The 16,886-nt window shown below is 38.0% G+C and overlaps 1 protein-coding gene across 5 annotated transcripts in view; it reads left to right on the forward strand.

The window, feature by feature from the left end:
* Positions 1-16,886, forward strand: part of ZNF385D (zinc finger protein 385D) — a 753,372-nt gene that overhangs the window by 73,179 nt on the left and 663,307 nt on the right. For 4 of the 5 annotated variants that reach the window (XR_007505851.1, XM_049798898.1, XM_049798899.1 and 1 more), the window contains exon 2: positions 14,246-14,524. The exons of the other annotated variant lie outside the window; for it this stretch is intronic. Coding sequence is in view for 3 of the 4 variants with exons in the window: in XM_049798898.1 (XP_049654855.1) it covers positions 14,246-14,524 (279 nt within the window). In the remaining variant the exon portion in view is untranslated. The remainder of the gene's footprint in view (positions 1-14,245; positions 14,525-16,886) is intronic. 5 annotated transcript variants of the gene reach the window in all.

Consider the following 16,886-nt stretch of genomic DNA (forward strand, 5'->3'; position numbering starts at 1 on the left):
TTGGACCGGATTTAAATAATGCTAAGTAAAAGAATGATGATTTTGTCTAAAATAGGGAAACGAGAGGTAGGATGAAAGTAGTCTCTTGTGTGCAGTGGCTTAGGGGAAGGTCACTTGTTCAGTTGTTTGGTTTTAGGCTGTGTTTTTGATGGCTTTGCTTGCATGCAGTGTTTACTCTTCATATGCCTCTATGACAAACAAAATGAAAATGTGCAAAGATTTCTAATGGATTGCCATCAAAATGAAACAAAAGCAAATGAATGTGTATTGAGAAGTGTATTTTTTTATCTCAGTTGCCCATAGTTCAACAATTTTTCTTCTATTAAAGAAGAAATTTTTCAGGGAAGAAACAAACCTGACAATATCAAGGTTTAAAGTAGAAGTAGTAATTTGACATCGTTTGGATTTTTATTACCTTACAGATCTTCTTAGGAAGCTAAAACCAGCTGATTGGTCAGATATTCATTAAATTAATAGTGAACGTATTGCAGCCTTGTGAGTCCTACAGTCAATGAAGTTTTAGCTATAGTAATCTTTATACTTTTTCATTATTAAAGGTTTCCCTTTTTTGATTAGAAAAGCTTTGCAGTCCTTCAAAGCTTTTGTCATATAAATTCTTACTCATGCAGGTAATCCCATTAAAATTCCCCGAGACTGCTAGTGTGAATAGTCTGGTAGTCTGGGTCTAAATTAATAAAGGAGTCTCATTTCTATTCTTCTAGAGCAGAGGTATATCAAACACTGAAAGTGCTTTAAGTGTTCTTTAACCCAAGCTGTAAAAGTTACCATAAATTTAAAAAGTGACAGTTTCTATAATGCATAGCAAGAACAGCAGGAATTATGGTGGCTGCTGAGATGCTGAAATCACTGCATGAATTTCTAGGTAGAAGGAAAATGGGGATCTAATTCTGCTTTTCTTGCACCATTTTAATGCCAGTGTAATGCTGCTGCCTTCAGTGGCTGTTATCCTGACTTGCACCTGGATAGGAATATGTTTATCTTGCCATTTCAGGAAAATGGATTCAGACAGGTGTCTATTTTTTAGCGGAAGGAGCACCATATTGCAAAGGTCTGTCAGTAGCTGAAGTTCATTACTACCCTTGCATTTAACACTTCTCTAATTCCTCTGAAAAAGTTCATTTAGATTTAAGTCTTGTACATGTCCAGCAAGGTGCAATGTTTTAGATGATGAGGTTAATTAGAGAAGGTAATTCTGAGATAAAAAGCCTTGAAATATTGGGCCATTTAATATTTTGTGAAGTCTTCTAACCTTTTGTCATAAAATCATGTTTCAAAATGAGTTAATTCTGAAAACTTCTTACATATTTTATTCAGTAGCCTTACATGACCTTCAGCGCTAACGAATATTTTAATGCGAAGTGGAGCTGTATTTTGAAAAATTAGGTAGTTGGGCAAGTCCCAGGGATTCTATAAACTTGTCCTGCGTTTAATAGAGTTTATAAGCTTCTTCATCTGAATCAGCATGGCTGAAGAAAGAAACTTCATAGGTCTTACAGAGCTTTAAATCCTACCGTGCATGACTTCTCAGAGGTTTTCAACAGCTTCAGCCTACCCCAACAGGTCGAGAGAGATTGCAGATGGCTGGCAAAAATATTTTACAGACTCAGCAGCAGTACTTTTGCAGATCACAGTGGCTGAGCAAAGTGCTCAAGCTTCCCAAGAGCAGCAGTTCTGGGTCTGCACTATAAGCATTTGCCATGAAGTGCAGTAGGAGAGGTACTGCTGTGAAGGTCTCCCTGAGAAGGCTGGAAAGCATCAGCTATTCTGCTTTCTCTGTGTGTATGGTGTTATTCCCACACTTTACATGACTTTTTCAGAAATACATGATTTTTTAAGACAAAAAATTACTGCCAATCTGTGAGGGTATTTCAGAAATAAGCACTGCTGCCTTTTAATTATTAGCAACCCATGCTGTATAAAGCCTAACAAAAAAATAAAATGGTGGTGTAATCCTGAAGGTGGTGGTCCAAGACAACTTTGCACAGAAAAAATATATAAATGTATATATATTTCTGCAAAACTGAGAAACCTTTCCTATATTAGAAGTCTATTTTGTATTTTAACAATAGTAAGGCACTGTCATTGATTAATGTGTCCAGTAGGCTCCTGGGCCTCTCTGGTAATTTTCTAGATTCTGGAATATATTACTTTAATATCTTGTAAAATCAGCAATTTCAAACAGGGGCTGATTTTTACAACCAAAGTGAAGCAACAGTCCCTGTGCCGGAGGGGAGGTATGGGCTTGAAGTCTCTAGTTTGTCCATGTTTTCCTGTATTTCCATATTTTTATTATTGAGCTGTATATGTCCAAATTGTAAATAGGCAACATATTTCAGAGATCTTGGAGCAATAAAAACTTACAGAAATAATTTCAAACCCTCCCCTTGTACTTACCCTAAAAGCTATTTTCATGTGTGTAACTTATAAAAAATATAAGCAAATTCTCCCCAATGTCCCCTACCCTCATTTTCCACACATGATTCAACAGACGAGTGAATTACACTTGTGGGAAAGTAATGCAAGGAAAAAGTTACTGCAATAAATATCTCATTGCCCAGTAGGTCCTCTTAAGTCCTGATATTCTATGATACATTTTCCTGGATGTACACTGGGACATACACTGACCCTATGGGATTATAGCAATCATACCTTGAAAATACATTCGCATTCACTAACAGTGAATCACCTGAATTTAGCCCAAATAAAAAATAAATCATTCCAGTTTCTCTTTCCAGTAATTAGATTCCTTTTGCACATTTTTATTTTTGATGCATAAGCATTTCTATAAATGCATTACATCTGGGTACTGTGATGAAAAGGTTATTATAAATGTGACACAGACACATAGGCTTTGTGTTAAAATAATTCCCCAGCTGCATAAGTGAAGCCCTATTTTGGCCTTGTGTGACTTTGACAAAAGACTTTAGCTGCTGCTGTAGGACACTGTGTCATCCTGGGGAAACATGAAAAGGTCCGGATCTCCCAATTTGTCTTTCAGATTTTTTACCGATACATGTCAAGGATAGCCTGGTTTGCTAGACATTTATCTCTAAATCCCTAATATTGATGAAGAGATTGAGGTGAATGTGTAGTTGTCATGAAAGAACATTATATCAGCCTTAGCTACAATAACAAAGACATTGGCTGTCAAGAGATGACAGAGAATATACTTTTTAAGTTATATACAATGTGTTTATACTTCTCAACTAAAACTGCACAGTCTACCCCAAAAAACACATGCTATAAACTCGCAGAAATTATGTTCCTGTTGCCATGAATGAAGTACTAAATGCATCCTCTTTGTTAAAAAGAATGCAATCCAAAGGTGCGAAAATAAGATAAATGACAGTAACTTTCACATGCACTTGCGAAAACATCTGCTAACCTTTCCAAACACAACAGACTTCTACTACCTTGATATGTTTGCATTGCATGGAAAATGATCTGCTCTCCATTAAATTCAACATTAAATGGCCCAGTGGGTGTAATGAAGCAATATAATAATAATAATAATAATACCCCAAACTTGTAAATGCTGCCAGAGCTACCTTAATATTTTATAATGAGTAGATAATCTGAAAAAATGATTACTTCTGTGAAAGTACAAATGGTAATATTCAAATACAAGCCCTAATTCCTCAAGCTTTTTTTTAACACTGGTGTTTGTAAAAGTGCATTTACAGGGAGACAAAATGTACAATATTTCGTTTGATCTGCAGATCTCTTCCAAAGGGTAACTGAAGCACTAAAATTGCTCTTTTGCTTTTCTATGGTTCTTATTGTTTTAAAGTCCTTTTGTTTAAAAAATATCCACATAGCAACTCCCTAAAAAAAAAGAGGGAGGAGATTGACTTCTAACTTTTGGATGTTTCTAGATGTGGTAAACATTGCTGTTTCTTAGGGCCTGAGAGGGTGTGAGAATTCAAATCATAAAACTTTGGCAATCTTGAGAAATTATGTTGTGAACTATAAGAAAAGAATAATTTCCGAAATTGCTTATATGAGAAAAAAGAAGTACAAAGCACAAAATTCTGACATTCCTCCTGAATTGAAAGGAAAAAAAATAATTCTGAATTTTAGTAATCTCTTGCTTGTGACCTTTAATTTCCTCTTTTCTACCATGACTGCATTTATTGCTGGTTTATTTTATTCAGTGTCTGATGTCTGCATTTTATATGCATAACAAATATTGTAGGGGATGAACTATCTGTCTCAAAATTACTATTCTTTATTCAGCAGTGTTTTTTGGGGGGGGGGGGTGGTTGTGGGGTTTTTTTTAAGCAGAATTCCCACAGACCTCATTCATGTGACTTGTCTTTTAATTATTTTTCTGTTTCATTTTGTAGATGTATTTTCATCAGCGTATTGCCGAAATACTTAACCACAAAAGGAAGAAAAAAAAAAAGAGAAGTGTTTCTAAAGAGATAACCTGTCAACAAACACTAACTGAAACTTAATTTTAAAAATTACTTACTTGGATACAGTGGTAGATAGTGGTTGTATTGGAGTGTTAAGAACAGAACTTACTCGTCTGCAAAAATTAGTTGCTTTTTATGCCCAAGTGATTGTTCATGTTCTCACTTTCTGTTGAAATATAGATTTGTCTGGATATTTAGGTACTAGGAAAACTAAAGATCTTTAAGGTGTAATACGACACTTACAGGATATCTGCATGACACACTGTAGGCTGATTTCACATCAGGGGCTTGATCCAGAGGGGCTGAAAGAGGTGATTTTTATCTATGAAGTGAAAATATATAATATTCTTGTATCAGAAATAGTGTGGCCAGCAGGACTAGGGAAGTGATCATCCCCCTGTAACTGGCACTGGTGAGGCCACACCTTGAATACCATGTTCAGTTTTGGGCTCCGCACTATAGGAAAGACATTGAGGTGCTGGAGTGTCTCCAAAGAAGAGCAACGAAGCTGATGAAGGGTCTAGAGAACAAGTCTTATGAGGAGCAGCTGAGGGAACTGGGGCTGTTTAGTCTGGAGAAGAGGAGGCTGAGGGGAGACCTTATTGCTCTCAACAACTACCTGAAGGGGGGTTGTAGTGAGGTGGGTGCTGGTCTCTTCTGTCAGGTGGCTGGTGATAGGATGAGAGGGAATGGGCCTCAAGTTGTGGCAGGGGAGGTTTAGGTTGGATATTAGGAAAAATTTCTTCACCAAAAGCGTTATCAAGCATTGGAACAGGCTGCCCAGGTCCTTTCCAACATGAATGATTCTATGGTTCTAATTCCAATACCTACAAAATTTCAGTAGTTCTGTAGAAAAAAGGTCAGTTGTCATCTTTGCCCTTCACAAATCCTTTTTTCTTTACACCTGTCTCTGGACCCTGCTAAATGGTCTAATTTATATGTCGCTCAGAGTTAATAACTTGAAAAATCTGCATTTTTTTTCCTGACCTTTAAAACCTGTACTGACTGCCTATCCTAGAAATAATGCTGAAACCAAGGTTTTGTCCAGTAGAGGCAATCTGAATTGTGATCAGACACTTCTGTCCCTTCTTTTTGAGCTCAGCCAACTCGGAGTGCTGTTGACACGACTTTTGAGGCTGTGAGTGGAATTCCCAAAGGTGGAAATCAAGAATATGGGAAAAATAATACACTTCAGGGAGCATGGCAACAACAAATTTTCTTGGTAGGCTGAGCCTTCATAGCTTTGCAGCTTTGCTAGCCATTCCTTTTGCCATTTTAACTGTTGCCTTCTGTACGAGGTCTGTACCACAAAATACTGGTGGTGGAGAGGGAGGTGAGGCAATGCAAACAGCTTGCTTTACCTGCATGGGAAGAGCATCCCTCAGGGCCTGGGTACCAAGACACACAGCTGAACCTGTGTCTTTATTTGGCCATGGTACAGGCAGAAATCTTTGTCTTCACAGGGACCATCTCTGAAAATGGATTGAATAAAAAGCAAATGAGGGAGTTTTCATGGCTTGGCTCTGGCTGTAAGTCACCACAGTAGTGCTTCTCAGATTTTAGAAGCTGATGTTTGCAAATTAATTACTTGGCCTTTAAATAGTTCCAAACCACCCAAAGTGCTCCATTAGGTTAGCACAGGCTTGAGAAATAGATATGTATTACTAGCTAATTGAATAACATATGGTGTTGATTAGTGCTTAGCTCTTTTTATAGAACTCAATTAAAAAAATGACTGCAGTATATTTTGAGACTATGAGATGTCTGTTGGTTGCTTCTGGCACGGGGGAACTGCTGAACCAAGAAATGATGAACTTTTTCTGTGTAGTTCATCTGTAAGTTCCTTTAGGAACTTGTGGTGCATGTGGCTGTGGTCGGAGATAGGCTGGAGTCTGTTCATTTGCTGCAGTATTGAAATGCAGCCTTTTCCTGAAAGATTTAAGTGCTCTCCCGGCAAAACAAAACAAAAACCCAGGCTTTTATTTTCTGTGCTATTGCTCAAGGTATACGACTATACAATGACCCTATTTCAAAGGGATAAAAATCTACTCTTACAGGGTTCAGTTTGCAGAGATGCATTTCTTGGGAGGAGTCCCAGGACATAGACATTAAGTTATAAATCTCTCCAACCCCAGATAACCTCGGTCTCCTTCCACCTCATGCTTGCCCCCCACCCCAAGCAATAAACAAGTGGGGAAAACCTGCCTTTATTTCTTTCACTTGATGCAATTTTTACTCAAGCGATTATTTGCCTCTTAAACTTCACAAAAATCACCTAGGCTGCTGCTGCTGCTGCTGATTTTCTAATTATTCACATGGATGACTGAAGTGGTGTAACAGCTAGCAGCAGTGATCAGACTGGGAGGAGCTGGAACGATTCAGAGAAACAATAAACAGGAAAAAAAGATGTTTTTCTACCTGAGTTATCTTTTTTTTTTCTCCTAAGCTGCCTCTTCTACTGTATTTTGTGTGGATTTTTTGAAGAGAAAATTTGGTAAATAGCAGCTTCCAATGTGATGTGATGTGCGCTGTACGAGACAGACAGCAACAAGAAATACTGACTTCTATCTGCAGTTTTATCACTGACTAGTAATTTAGCTCTTGGGTGTATGACCTGACAAACTCTTCCTTGCTTTCTAGAAGTAAGTGATGGTTATTCTTGCAGTCCTAAAACTCTTAGTAGAAAAGCCTACCAACAGTGTAAAATTACTTAATGCATGTATTTTCCAGATTTTCACATCAGCTTTTATTGTATTATATACTATTTTGTATTTAATTTTCATCTGAAAGACAGCAAAATCTGAAAGACTCGGAACAAAGGAGGTCCTGAAAAATCAATTATTTTAAAAGAAGCCTTTCCAATCCCAGTAGGTTCCCATTCCCCAGTAGCTCTTCCACTGAAATGATGTTCATTCATCCATCCAGAGAAAACAGATGAGTCCTGCAGCGTATCCTGAAGGTTACTCAGGTCAGTTGGGAGGGAGCTGCATTTCAGAGATGCAGTGCTTTCACCATGAGTGCCCTTTCACCGTTTTCCCATTGTTCATCCTTCTCATTGTATGTTTGTAACTGCCACAGCAGGAATGTGTAAAATAGACCATTCATGACCTAAATCGCTCTGGGCTCAAAACCAGGAGCAGGTGCAACCGTGATCAAAACTGGAAGGCTACAGTGTTGGGACCGCATCATCCAGTGATAATGGGGGTGGAATGAGCAAAAGCTATTTTATTTTTGTATTCCTAATTCTTCCCCCAGGCTGTCCTGCCCCCTCCATCCATGTATAAAGTAGATGGCAATATGTTCATTTTAAGCTTCTCCCAGGAACAAATTTCTAGAGCCAACATTTTTTTCAGTGAGGCCAGTCTAGAAGTTGCAAAGGCAAGTTAGCTGTCACTGGCTCCTTGGTAAAGGCATCACAAGTACCTGATGCAGCAGGGATTTTTGAGTAAAATAATAGGTAAATAGGAAGACCTTAGCATACAGATACCAGTTTTGGAAAGGGTCCTGTCATGTATATTGGCTCACAGTGTGGAAGAGCTTCTTAAAAGGCTGACACAAAGGTCACACTGCTACCATGACGGTCATCAACCAGTAATGTCCTATCACCTGGAACATATAGCATCAAATTTATGATGTTTGAAAAGATTTGAAAGTTCCAGTTATTACCAGAGTTTTTTTTTTGTGTAGCATGCTGGTAACATTCCCCCAAGAAAGTGAAAACTGACAAGGTGATAATTAAAAACAGGATCTGGATAAGTGGTCGATCTTTCTTTTTTTTTCTCTTTCTTCTTTTTTTTTTTAAACATTGCAGTAGCAACAGTTTATTTGAAAGCAGCTGGTATCTGTTGATATCCGTTGTTAACTGTTGATATCTGAAACCTGGATTTTATTATTACCTGCAAAAGTTCAGTCTTTTTAACATTGGAAGAGGCTATTAAGACAGGCAGAGTGAGATTCATCCCACCCCATCTCGCAAAGACATCTGCAAAAGAAGAGGAATACATGTTTCTAAGAAAAAAACCCACCTGAGTTTATAATTTTCGCCTATTTCACAGTAAGATGACTCTTTCCATAGGCACTGTTGGTGAGATTTACAGTGACTGCAGAGTCTAGGGGTGACTGAGATGCAAGCACCTGCATCTTTGATGATTGCCACTTAAATGTCTTTCACAGTTTTGTTAGAAATGTTAGAAATCCGTGAATATTGTTATTAGTGGACTTTTGTCCTTAATGCCCTGTCTGTATTTTCTATCCTTCGGCTATTACGGGAAGGTATTTGTTGTAGCGCCCTGTTGGGAAGAAGACGGGGAGATATTCTTTAAGATATATTGTGTCATTCATCAGGGGCAAGTAGTCTGTATTGAATAGAACTGATTTACCTGCATAGTGGTCTCTTACTCTGGGATTCGTATACTCTGTTGACGTCTTAAATGTATGCAGCATACTTGACTATTATGTTCACAGGGTCAAAGTCACAGTGACTGGGATAGTTCTATGCTGACAAGGCAGTCTGGAAACAAAACAATTAGTTGTAATACAAATGAGCATAGTTTCCTTTTAATATCCTTGAATAGAAAGCATGCTATTGTCTTGCAGTTAAGAAGGTAAGGATTGTTTCACAGGAAAGATGTAATTTCTAATCCCTTACATTGAAGCACATTTCAGAATAGAAATCCCCAGGCAGTAGCTGTGTTAGCTAAGCCAGCAAACACCACAAATTGTAGTTGTGCTGGTTTTCCACATGGGACAGTTTTCTACTTCACAAAGCTGTAATGTCATGGAAAGTTCATTTTACTGGTAAGCATCATTGAGCCAAAATTGAGTTCAGAGCTCCAGGGAAAGTAAATGTAAGCATTTATCCACAGTGCACAATTGGCTTGAAATTTTGAGTTCCTGGTTGCCTTGCTCATTCATTTCTTGTTCACTGCAGTTTTCATTAGGGCTCCTAAAGGTTGAGAAGCTAGCTTTCTTTTAGCGGGGGGAAAAGTTATCTGCAAAACTGATGACTTTATAAGGTATGTAACCAGTACAGTCAAGATGAACCCTATAATATGGCAGGGAAAGAGGGTTTTCATTTAATGTCCATCCATTTCCACATAGGATCAGCAGTTCAAACCAATAAGACACGGACAGCAACTAAAAATTGCTTTTAAAATTAAGATTATAAAGTTTCTTCTAACCATTTTCCATGTAATTTCCCAATAGAATAAACTAAGCATTCTTATCCTTTCCCCCACCAATCAAAATTGCTGCCTAAACATTTCACTCTAGAAAGTAGAAGTACGCAATGATGCAGGCATGAACTGAAAGTCTGCTGCTTTGCAAGAGTTAGTCTGATCTGTGTTAGTTTAAACATTGGTGGACCTTTATAAGATTTCAAAAACTTGATATTTTTTTTTTCTTTTAAAATACTAGTTGGAGTAGTAAATTGTATTTTAAAAGTATCTCAGCAAGTTATACTCAGTTGGATATCTCCTCCTTCTTTATCCTTTGCTATCTTTATTTCCTTGTCCTTTAAGAAATATTGAGCAAGGACTCAGAATGTTTTAATCCTAAAATGCTTATGTTTTTTCAAAATTTCTTGTCTTCATGTTTGGGACTTTTTTTCTCAAACCATTTGTGTCCAATCAACAGTACTGCTATGCGATGCTGGCTTACAGCATCAGCTCAAGTGGTTTGCACAGGTGTGTAATATTTCACCTTAGTCCTTCAGTAGTGCCATTACATATTCAGAAGTCACTGTGTATCCGTAAATGAAATGGTGGCAGACTGTAGTGTAATATGTATTCCTGAAACTTCTGGTTTCCTAATTGTTTTAAATTATCCCCTTCTTCCTCCAGATTTAAGAGAGATGTGACAGTAGGCACAAATGTACTGCAGCTCTAATGCCATCACAGCTTTCTAATCAAAACACAAATCAAATGCTAGATGCTTGAATTGTTTATTTCCAAGGTAGAATTTCCCTTATTATTTTACTGTGCCTTTATCTGGTGTGCATTTTAGAATTTCTTTTTCTGGAATGAGATTAGACTGCAAGACAGAAGTATTCTATATGCCAAAAATAAGACTCATAGATTAGGCTGTGTTGACCGGAATATTAGAGGGATGTAATAACATGCTAATATGCTTATTAGTGTAAATGTTTGAAAACGAATTAGACATGTACACATAGTGCACAATGTTTGTTTAATTTACTAGATTATATTTGCTTACAAAGTTTTACATCTTGGTTAGAAGATCTGTTTTATTATAGTAATCTCATGCCTATATGACTAACCCTATAGGTCTAGAGATACATTGTAATTTTAAATTCATACTGCTCTCTAGTGGGGAATGCTTTCAATGCAAAAGATTATATAGATTAATGCATAGCATCTGTATAAACTGGGATTTCTGAAAAGTTACTGTCATCTAGAGCAATTCAGTGAAACTAGTGCTATCATGTTAGCATTGTAATCCTTGTAACGCTTTGATTAAGGACTGACTTTCTTAATTTAAAAATATTTTATATAAATATAACTCTCTTTGGAGTGAACAATAATTCCAGCAAACTCCAGAAGGCTGAGAGCTTGATGGATTGCTGCTGCTTCCTCAGGAGAAACTTCTTCCTTCCATTAAGAGAAATATGCTGTAGATCTGCTGTAGAAAAACCTCAGGTTTTCTCCTAAGCTTCCACACTATCATAATGTCTTATGGGATGGTTCTGATTTGTGTATAAAAAGTTCCTATCATCACTGTTGGTATAATAGGATTGATTGAAATAACTAGTTTTATGCCGCTTCTTTTTCTCTTTAATTTTGCTTTGGAATGAATTGTTTAGCCTGCTTTCTCATCTCTTGCTTTAGACAGCTAAAATACTAGATAAGAGCTGACTATACACAAAAGCGGAAATAATAATACTGACTGAACTGGTTGAGTGAGGTTTTAATCTGCAGCAAGTGAAGAAATCCTCTCAGAACTGGGTCTGTACTTTCTTAAATGAAATAGGGTTTAGTTAGCATAAAAGAACACAATACTAATTAGATAGCAAGCAAATCTGAAAACAGACTGAAACTTTTGAATATTGATAGGTTTTAGATTTGCATTTTTAGATAATTGGTCTTTATGATTTGATTGGAAAGCGGTAAATGTGTCTAAATCCTTGGGGGGGGTGGCAAAAGGTTTAGCTGATGAAATTTACAATATTTGAAGCTCTCTCAAGAATGATTTGCAGTATTTTGGTGTAATCAGACCCAAATCTGAAGGCTTGTTTAGATTTATTTTTAGATACTGAACCTTGCCTGCATCTAGGATTAAAAGCATCTGTAGCCCATTTTCTTGTGTTGCTGCAATCATCTTTTTTGTCTCTAGGTTGACTGATTTGTCATGTCAGTTAGAGATCAAATAGTACCATTGTATTTAAGGCTGCTGTAATTTTGTCACTCGAAGTACAGATTAGATTCTTTGGCTAGACCTTCATTTATTCACTAAGTGTGGGAGAAGAAGCAGTTTAAAGATTTATATGCTATATAAAGATCTCATCAAGATGCTAAGTTGGTGTAACATTTTGCACTCCGTGAATAGTAAATTAAGTTTGCAGTGCACAGAGCACTTCTTCACTTGTGCCATTTCTGCTCACCTTTAATCACAGAAGCTCGTGTTTACATTGGTTTCATTTGAAGTTCTGCAGATGGGATTATCTTCTCATTTCTGTAGTTGTTACACGTTGGTATTAGCTGAATCTAAGGTAACTATCCTTGAATTATAATCCTTGGAGGTTAAGATAAGAAGCTAATAGAACATGTTTATTATTTGTCTTTGAACTATTTTGAAGCAGACAAGTTATGAAATGATTAGACTTGGGCTTGAAAGCATTCACAGAAGTGGAGAGGGGATGACTAGGGGTTGCTAAATACCCAATTAATAAACTCAGGAGTGAGGTCTATGCATTTAAGCTTGCCTGACTAAAATACAGGGTGTTTATTTTTTCTTCTATTAATTGCAACACATCAAAATATGTAAATATGGGCAACAGAGACTAACTCTTTCCCCGTCTTTTTTTTTTCTCTACTTGAAAAACGCATCATGCATTTCTAAGTGCTAAAACAGCTACATATTTGTAGCGATTAGTCAAGTGCAGTATTTGAAAGTAGGAGTGTATGTAATGGAACGTAACAATAAGTTGTCATCCATGTAGGGTTTAACTGACCTATTTATTCTACAGTTTATATGAAAAAGCCAAAATGTGATATTTATGGATTTAATCATAGAGAGGATTATAAAATATTTCTGCTGTAATAACTGTTTGTATTTCTGTGGTGGATTGGCCTTGGCTGGCTGCCAGACCCCTATCCAGCCGCTCTCTCGCTCCCTTTCCATACCAGGGCAGGGAGGAGGAAACAAGAAGGAAAAGCTCAGGGGTTGAGGTAAAGTGAGGGAGAGCACTTACCCATTACCGTCATGGGCAAAAGAGATTCGATTTGGAGAAAATTAATTTAATTTATTGCCAAGTAAAATAGAGTTGAATGGTGAGAAACAAAGACAAAACACTAAACCATTTTACCCCTCTGCCCCCCTCTTCTTCCTGGGCTTAACTTCACTCCTGACTCTTCTGCACTACTCCCCCACCCTCGAATGGTGCAGAGGGACAGGGATTCAGGGTTGTGGTCAGTCCATATCACTTCATCTCTGCTATACCTTCTTCCTCACATTGTTCTCCTGCTCCAGTGTGGGGTCCCTCCCACAGGAGACAGTCCTTCAGGAACTGCTCCGGTGGGGGTCCTTCCCATGAGCTGCAATGCTTGAAAAACTGGTCCAGCGTGGGTCGTTTCTATGGGGTACAGTCCTTCAGGAAATGACTGCTTCAGCGAGGGTCCCCCCATGGGGTCACAGGTCTTGCCAGAAAACTTGCTCCTGTGTGGGCTCCTCTCCAGGGACCCCAGACCCTGCTGGGACCCTGTTCCTGCATGGGCTCTCCATGGGCTGCAGCTTCCATCAGGGCATGTCCACCTGCTCCGGCGTGGGGTCCTCCCCGGGCTGCAGGTGGATATCTGCTCCACCGTGGACCTCCCTGGGCTGCAGGGGGACAGCCTGCCTCACCAGGGTCTTCCCCACGGGCTGCAGGGGACTCTCTGCTCCGGCGCCTGGAGCACCTTCTCCCCCTTCTTTTCCACTGTCTACATGGCTGTTTCTCTCACGTTTGTTCAGCTGCTGCACAGTGGTTTTACCCTTTCTTAAGTATGTTATCACAGAGGTGCCACACCTGTGGCTGATGGGCTCAGCTTTGGGCACTGGTGGGTCAGTTTTGCAGCTGCCTGGAACTGGCTGTCCCCAGCATGGGACAGCCCCTGGCCTCCTCTCAGAGACGCCATCCTCCAGCCCCCACTGCCAACACTTGTACCCGATACAGTTTCCCACCGAAGATGACAGTTAAGGTGTCTTCGCTGAGGTTTCTAACTTGGCATTTGTAAGGTTGCTTTGCATAGGATGATTCTTAAATATTTAAACTAACCAAGGAATAAGATAGAAATAATTTAAAAATAAAATAGAAAAAATCCCTGTGACAGGTTGGCTCCAGTGATAAATCTAATTGTACCCCTGAACATTTAAAGATGTTCACCTGAGTGGCTGTGAAGTTACCCAAGTTACACAGCAGAACTAAAAAATGTGAAGAGAAAGCAAAATACATGAGCGGAAATGTAGTGTTAAAATATGAAAATGCAAACAATGATTTTCTGCCTTTTACTGATTTGCAGATATAGAAACCTTGTGTACGTTATTTTGTATTACTCATCAAGTTTCCCGCTTATGTTTTCCCCCCCCCCCAGAAAATATGAAGAAGCCCTGGAGCCCTGATTTGCCAGTTGATAACCACTCATACAGTTCAGATTTCGCATCCGTCCCGGACAGGGAAGGTGAGAAAGAATTAGCACCTGATGGCACTGAAGAAAAGAAGGAGAGAGAAAAGAAACACACCAATTTCACTTTGTGTAATGTTTGTAACATTCAGCTGAACTCTGCTGCTCAGGCGCAAATCCACTACAATGGTAAATCCCATCAGAAGAGGTTAAAACAGCTCAGCAATGGAAATCTCAAAAGTGATAATGGTAAGCATTAAAATATGTATACCTTTTGCCTTTGATGTGAGAATTGCAGCAATGTCCAGTAATGTCAATATACATGAGTCTAAGCATTTTTTTTTTATTCAGCCAACAAATTCTTTGAAGTTAAGGCAAAGGCTCTTGGTGACTTCAGAATGCTTGGGGTCATCCCTAGCATGAACATCTGGCAAATAGCTAAAGGTATACCATCTGTGTTGTTACAGGTGTTTTCATTTTACATTTTGTTTACATGATGACGCTGATTCAGATTCTTTCTCATTCCATTTGCATTTTGATGGTTTTCAGCATAATTGGTGATATTCCATATTTCACAGTCTACTAGAGAGGTTACACTTGTTAGGGGTATGTTTGCTTTTAATGTATGTAAGGCAGTTGCAAAATAAATTGAAACGAATACATTACACACAACAAATACATTCCCAAACTCATTTCACTTTAGTTTGCTTATTCAGGGTTCAACTCATAGCTAGCAGAAGTCTGTTTAAAGATCATGACTGAGGTCAGAGATGGAAAAAAGGTTATTTTGATTTTAATTTATTTCATTGACAGCTTTGGGAAAGGCATTTTGTAATGGGTGGCATGTTTTCCTATCATCAGAATTAATTGTATGCCTCAAAGAAAAACATGTTTGTGGCTTTATGTACAAAAGTAGATAGAGGCAAACGATGGTCCCCTGACAAGAAAAAACAGATTACTATGTTGTAATTTTCTCAATTTCGTAACAGGTAGTACTCAACTTTGCTGTACTATGGGTAGAGTTGTACTGCCTTGTTCTATCTGCTTCTATGCACCATTTTGCAGAAGTGATGGTCTTAATATGATCTACTTAGGACTTTCAGACTTTCTTCAGACCACACACATCGCTTAATATTTTGTGCCATGAGCTGCTTCCTGCCCTGCCTGCAGAAGGGTATGCAGAACACTAATCCTTAGATGGGACTAAAGAGGTATTTTAATAATCTGTGCTTTGTCCTGTCTTTAAGAGTTGGGAATACTATAGATATGTTGCTGAAGTATGTTGGATGTGAGTGCTTTGCTATGTATGAGGTGTTGCTCATTTCCCTAAAACAAAGCAAAACAGTAAAACAAACAAAAAAAACCCCATACACTGAACAACACTAATCCTTTTGTCTTTAAGTGGCTGGACTACAGCATTTGGCACTGTTCAAAGTTCAGGCTTGGGAAGAATACCACTACCATTAGTCGGAGCTGTGAAAATGCATAAAGATTGATTTCCTAATTGACTAAGGGTCCAATATGGTTATCCACAAATGTATTCTTTCTAAAACCAAATAAACACAGTCTAATGTTATTGCTATCTTCAGTTAAGGTAAAATTGTGTTCTAGTTATTATTAGCACAACAATTTTGCTAATGATAGAAAGTGTTTTTCTGTAGTTCATTTTTCTCCTTTAATCCACGGTAATGAAAGAATTTGTAATTAAGCAATGCTGAAATTAGTGTCAAAGGGCCTCAGTCATGCTTCAACATTTATATTCTAGAGAGGATCAAAGTAGTAGTATAATGGCATGTTTCTTATTTCTTCCTTAAAAGTATCCCTATGTCATGGTCATGTGTAGTTGCATCCATTTGTAGTCAGAAAATAGTCAATCAACTATCTAGCTCTTTGTTTCAAAGTGCAGTTATTTTGGGGAGGGGGTGTGTGTGCCTGAAATTTGAGGCTTTCAAATCTGGCAGATCTTTGAGTATCATCAAAAGTAGCACTCTGCTGAGAGAATAACATGGGGAAGAGCATAAGGAAGTGACTTTCCCATGTCACCAAACTTTGAGATGGCAGGTTTTTTAAACTGAAGATTATTAATCAAATAGAGACCAATATTAAATGTTTTTTTGCTAAAAGTTAGAACTGAATTAGAACTGAATGTTTGAGTAACCATCCTCCCTGCGCTTTGATCAGAGACCCTGTCTGAGATCCGTTTTCTAAGTCAAGTAGAAATAGGAACCTGACAGACTTTCCACAATAATTCAAAACTAGTATATCTGAAATATGGGCAATGTTTTTTGGACAAATAATTGTTTTGTGATGAGATCCTAGCAAGCTCAAGTGACATATGACCATGACTAAAAAAATTATTACTTGACCCTTTCAGTTTATCATGTGCACACAAATGACGCTTTTGGAAGGTCACTGATGTAACTGAAGTAGCAGTTAAACATGCATACTATCATTTATTTCATGTATGTCAGTAGGTTGCTTTATTTATGAGAATGGTATTTCTTGTGTAGAAGTCTGATTGTCACAGAAGACAGCAGTTATGCTCAATGTCCAGGTTAATGGTCTAATCGTTCTTGAGACTAAATTCTGCTGTAAATTAAAACTAGGAAAA

Source organism: Accipiter gentilis, chromosome 4, assembly GCF_929443795.1.
Source record: "Accipiter gentilis chromosome 4, bAccGen1.1, whole genome shotgun sequence".
NCBI lineage: Eukaryota > Metazoa > Chordata > Aves > Accipitriformes > Accipitridae > Astur > Astur gentilis.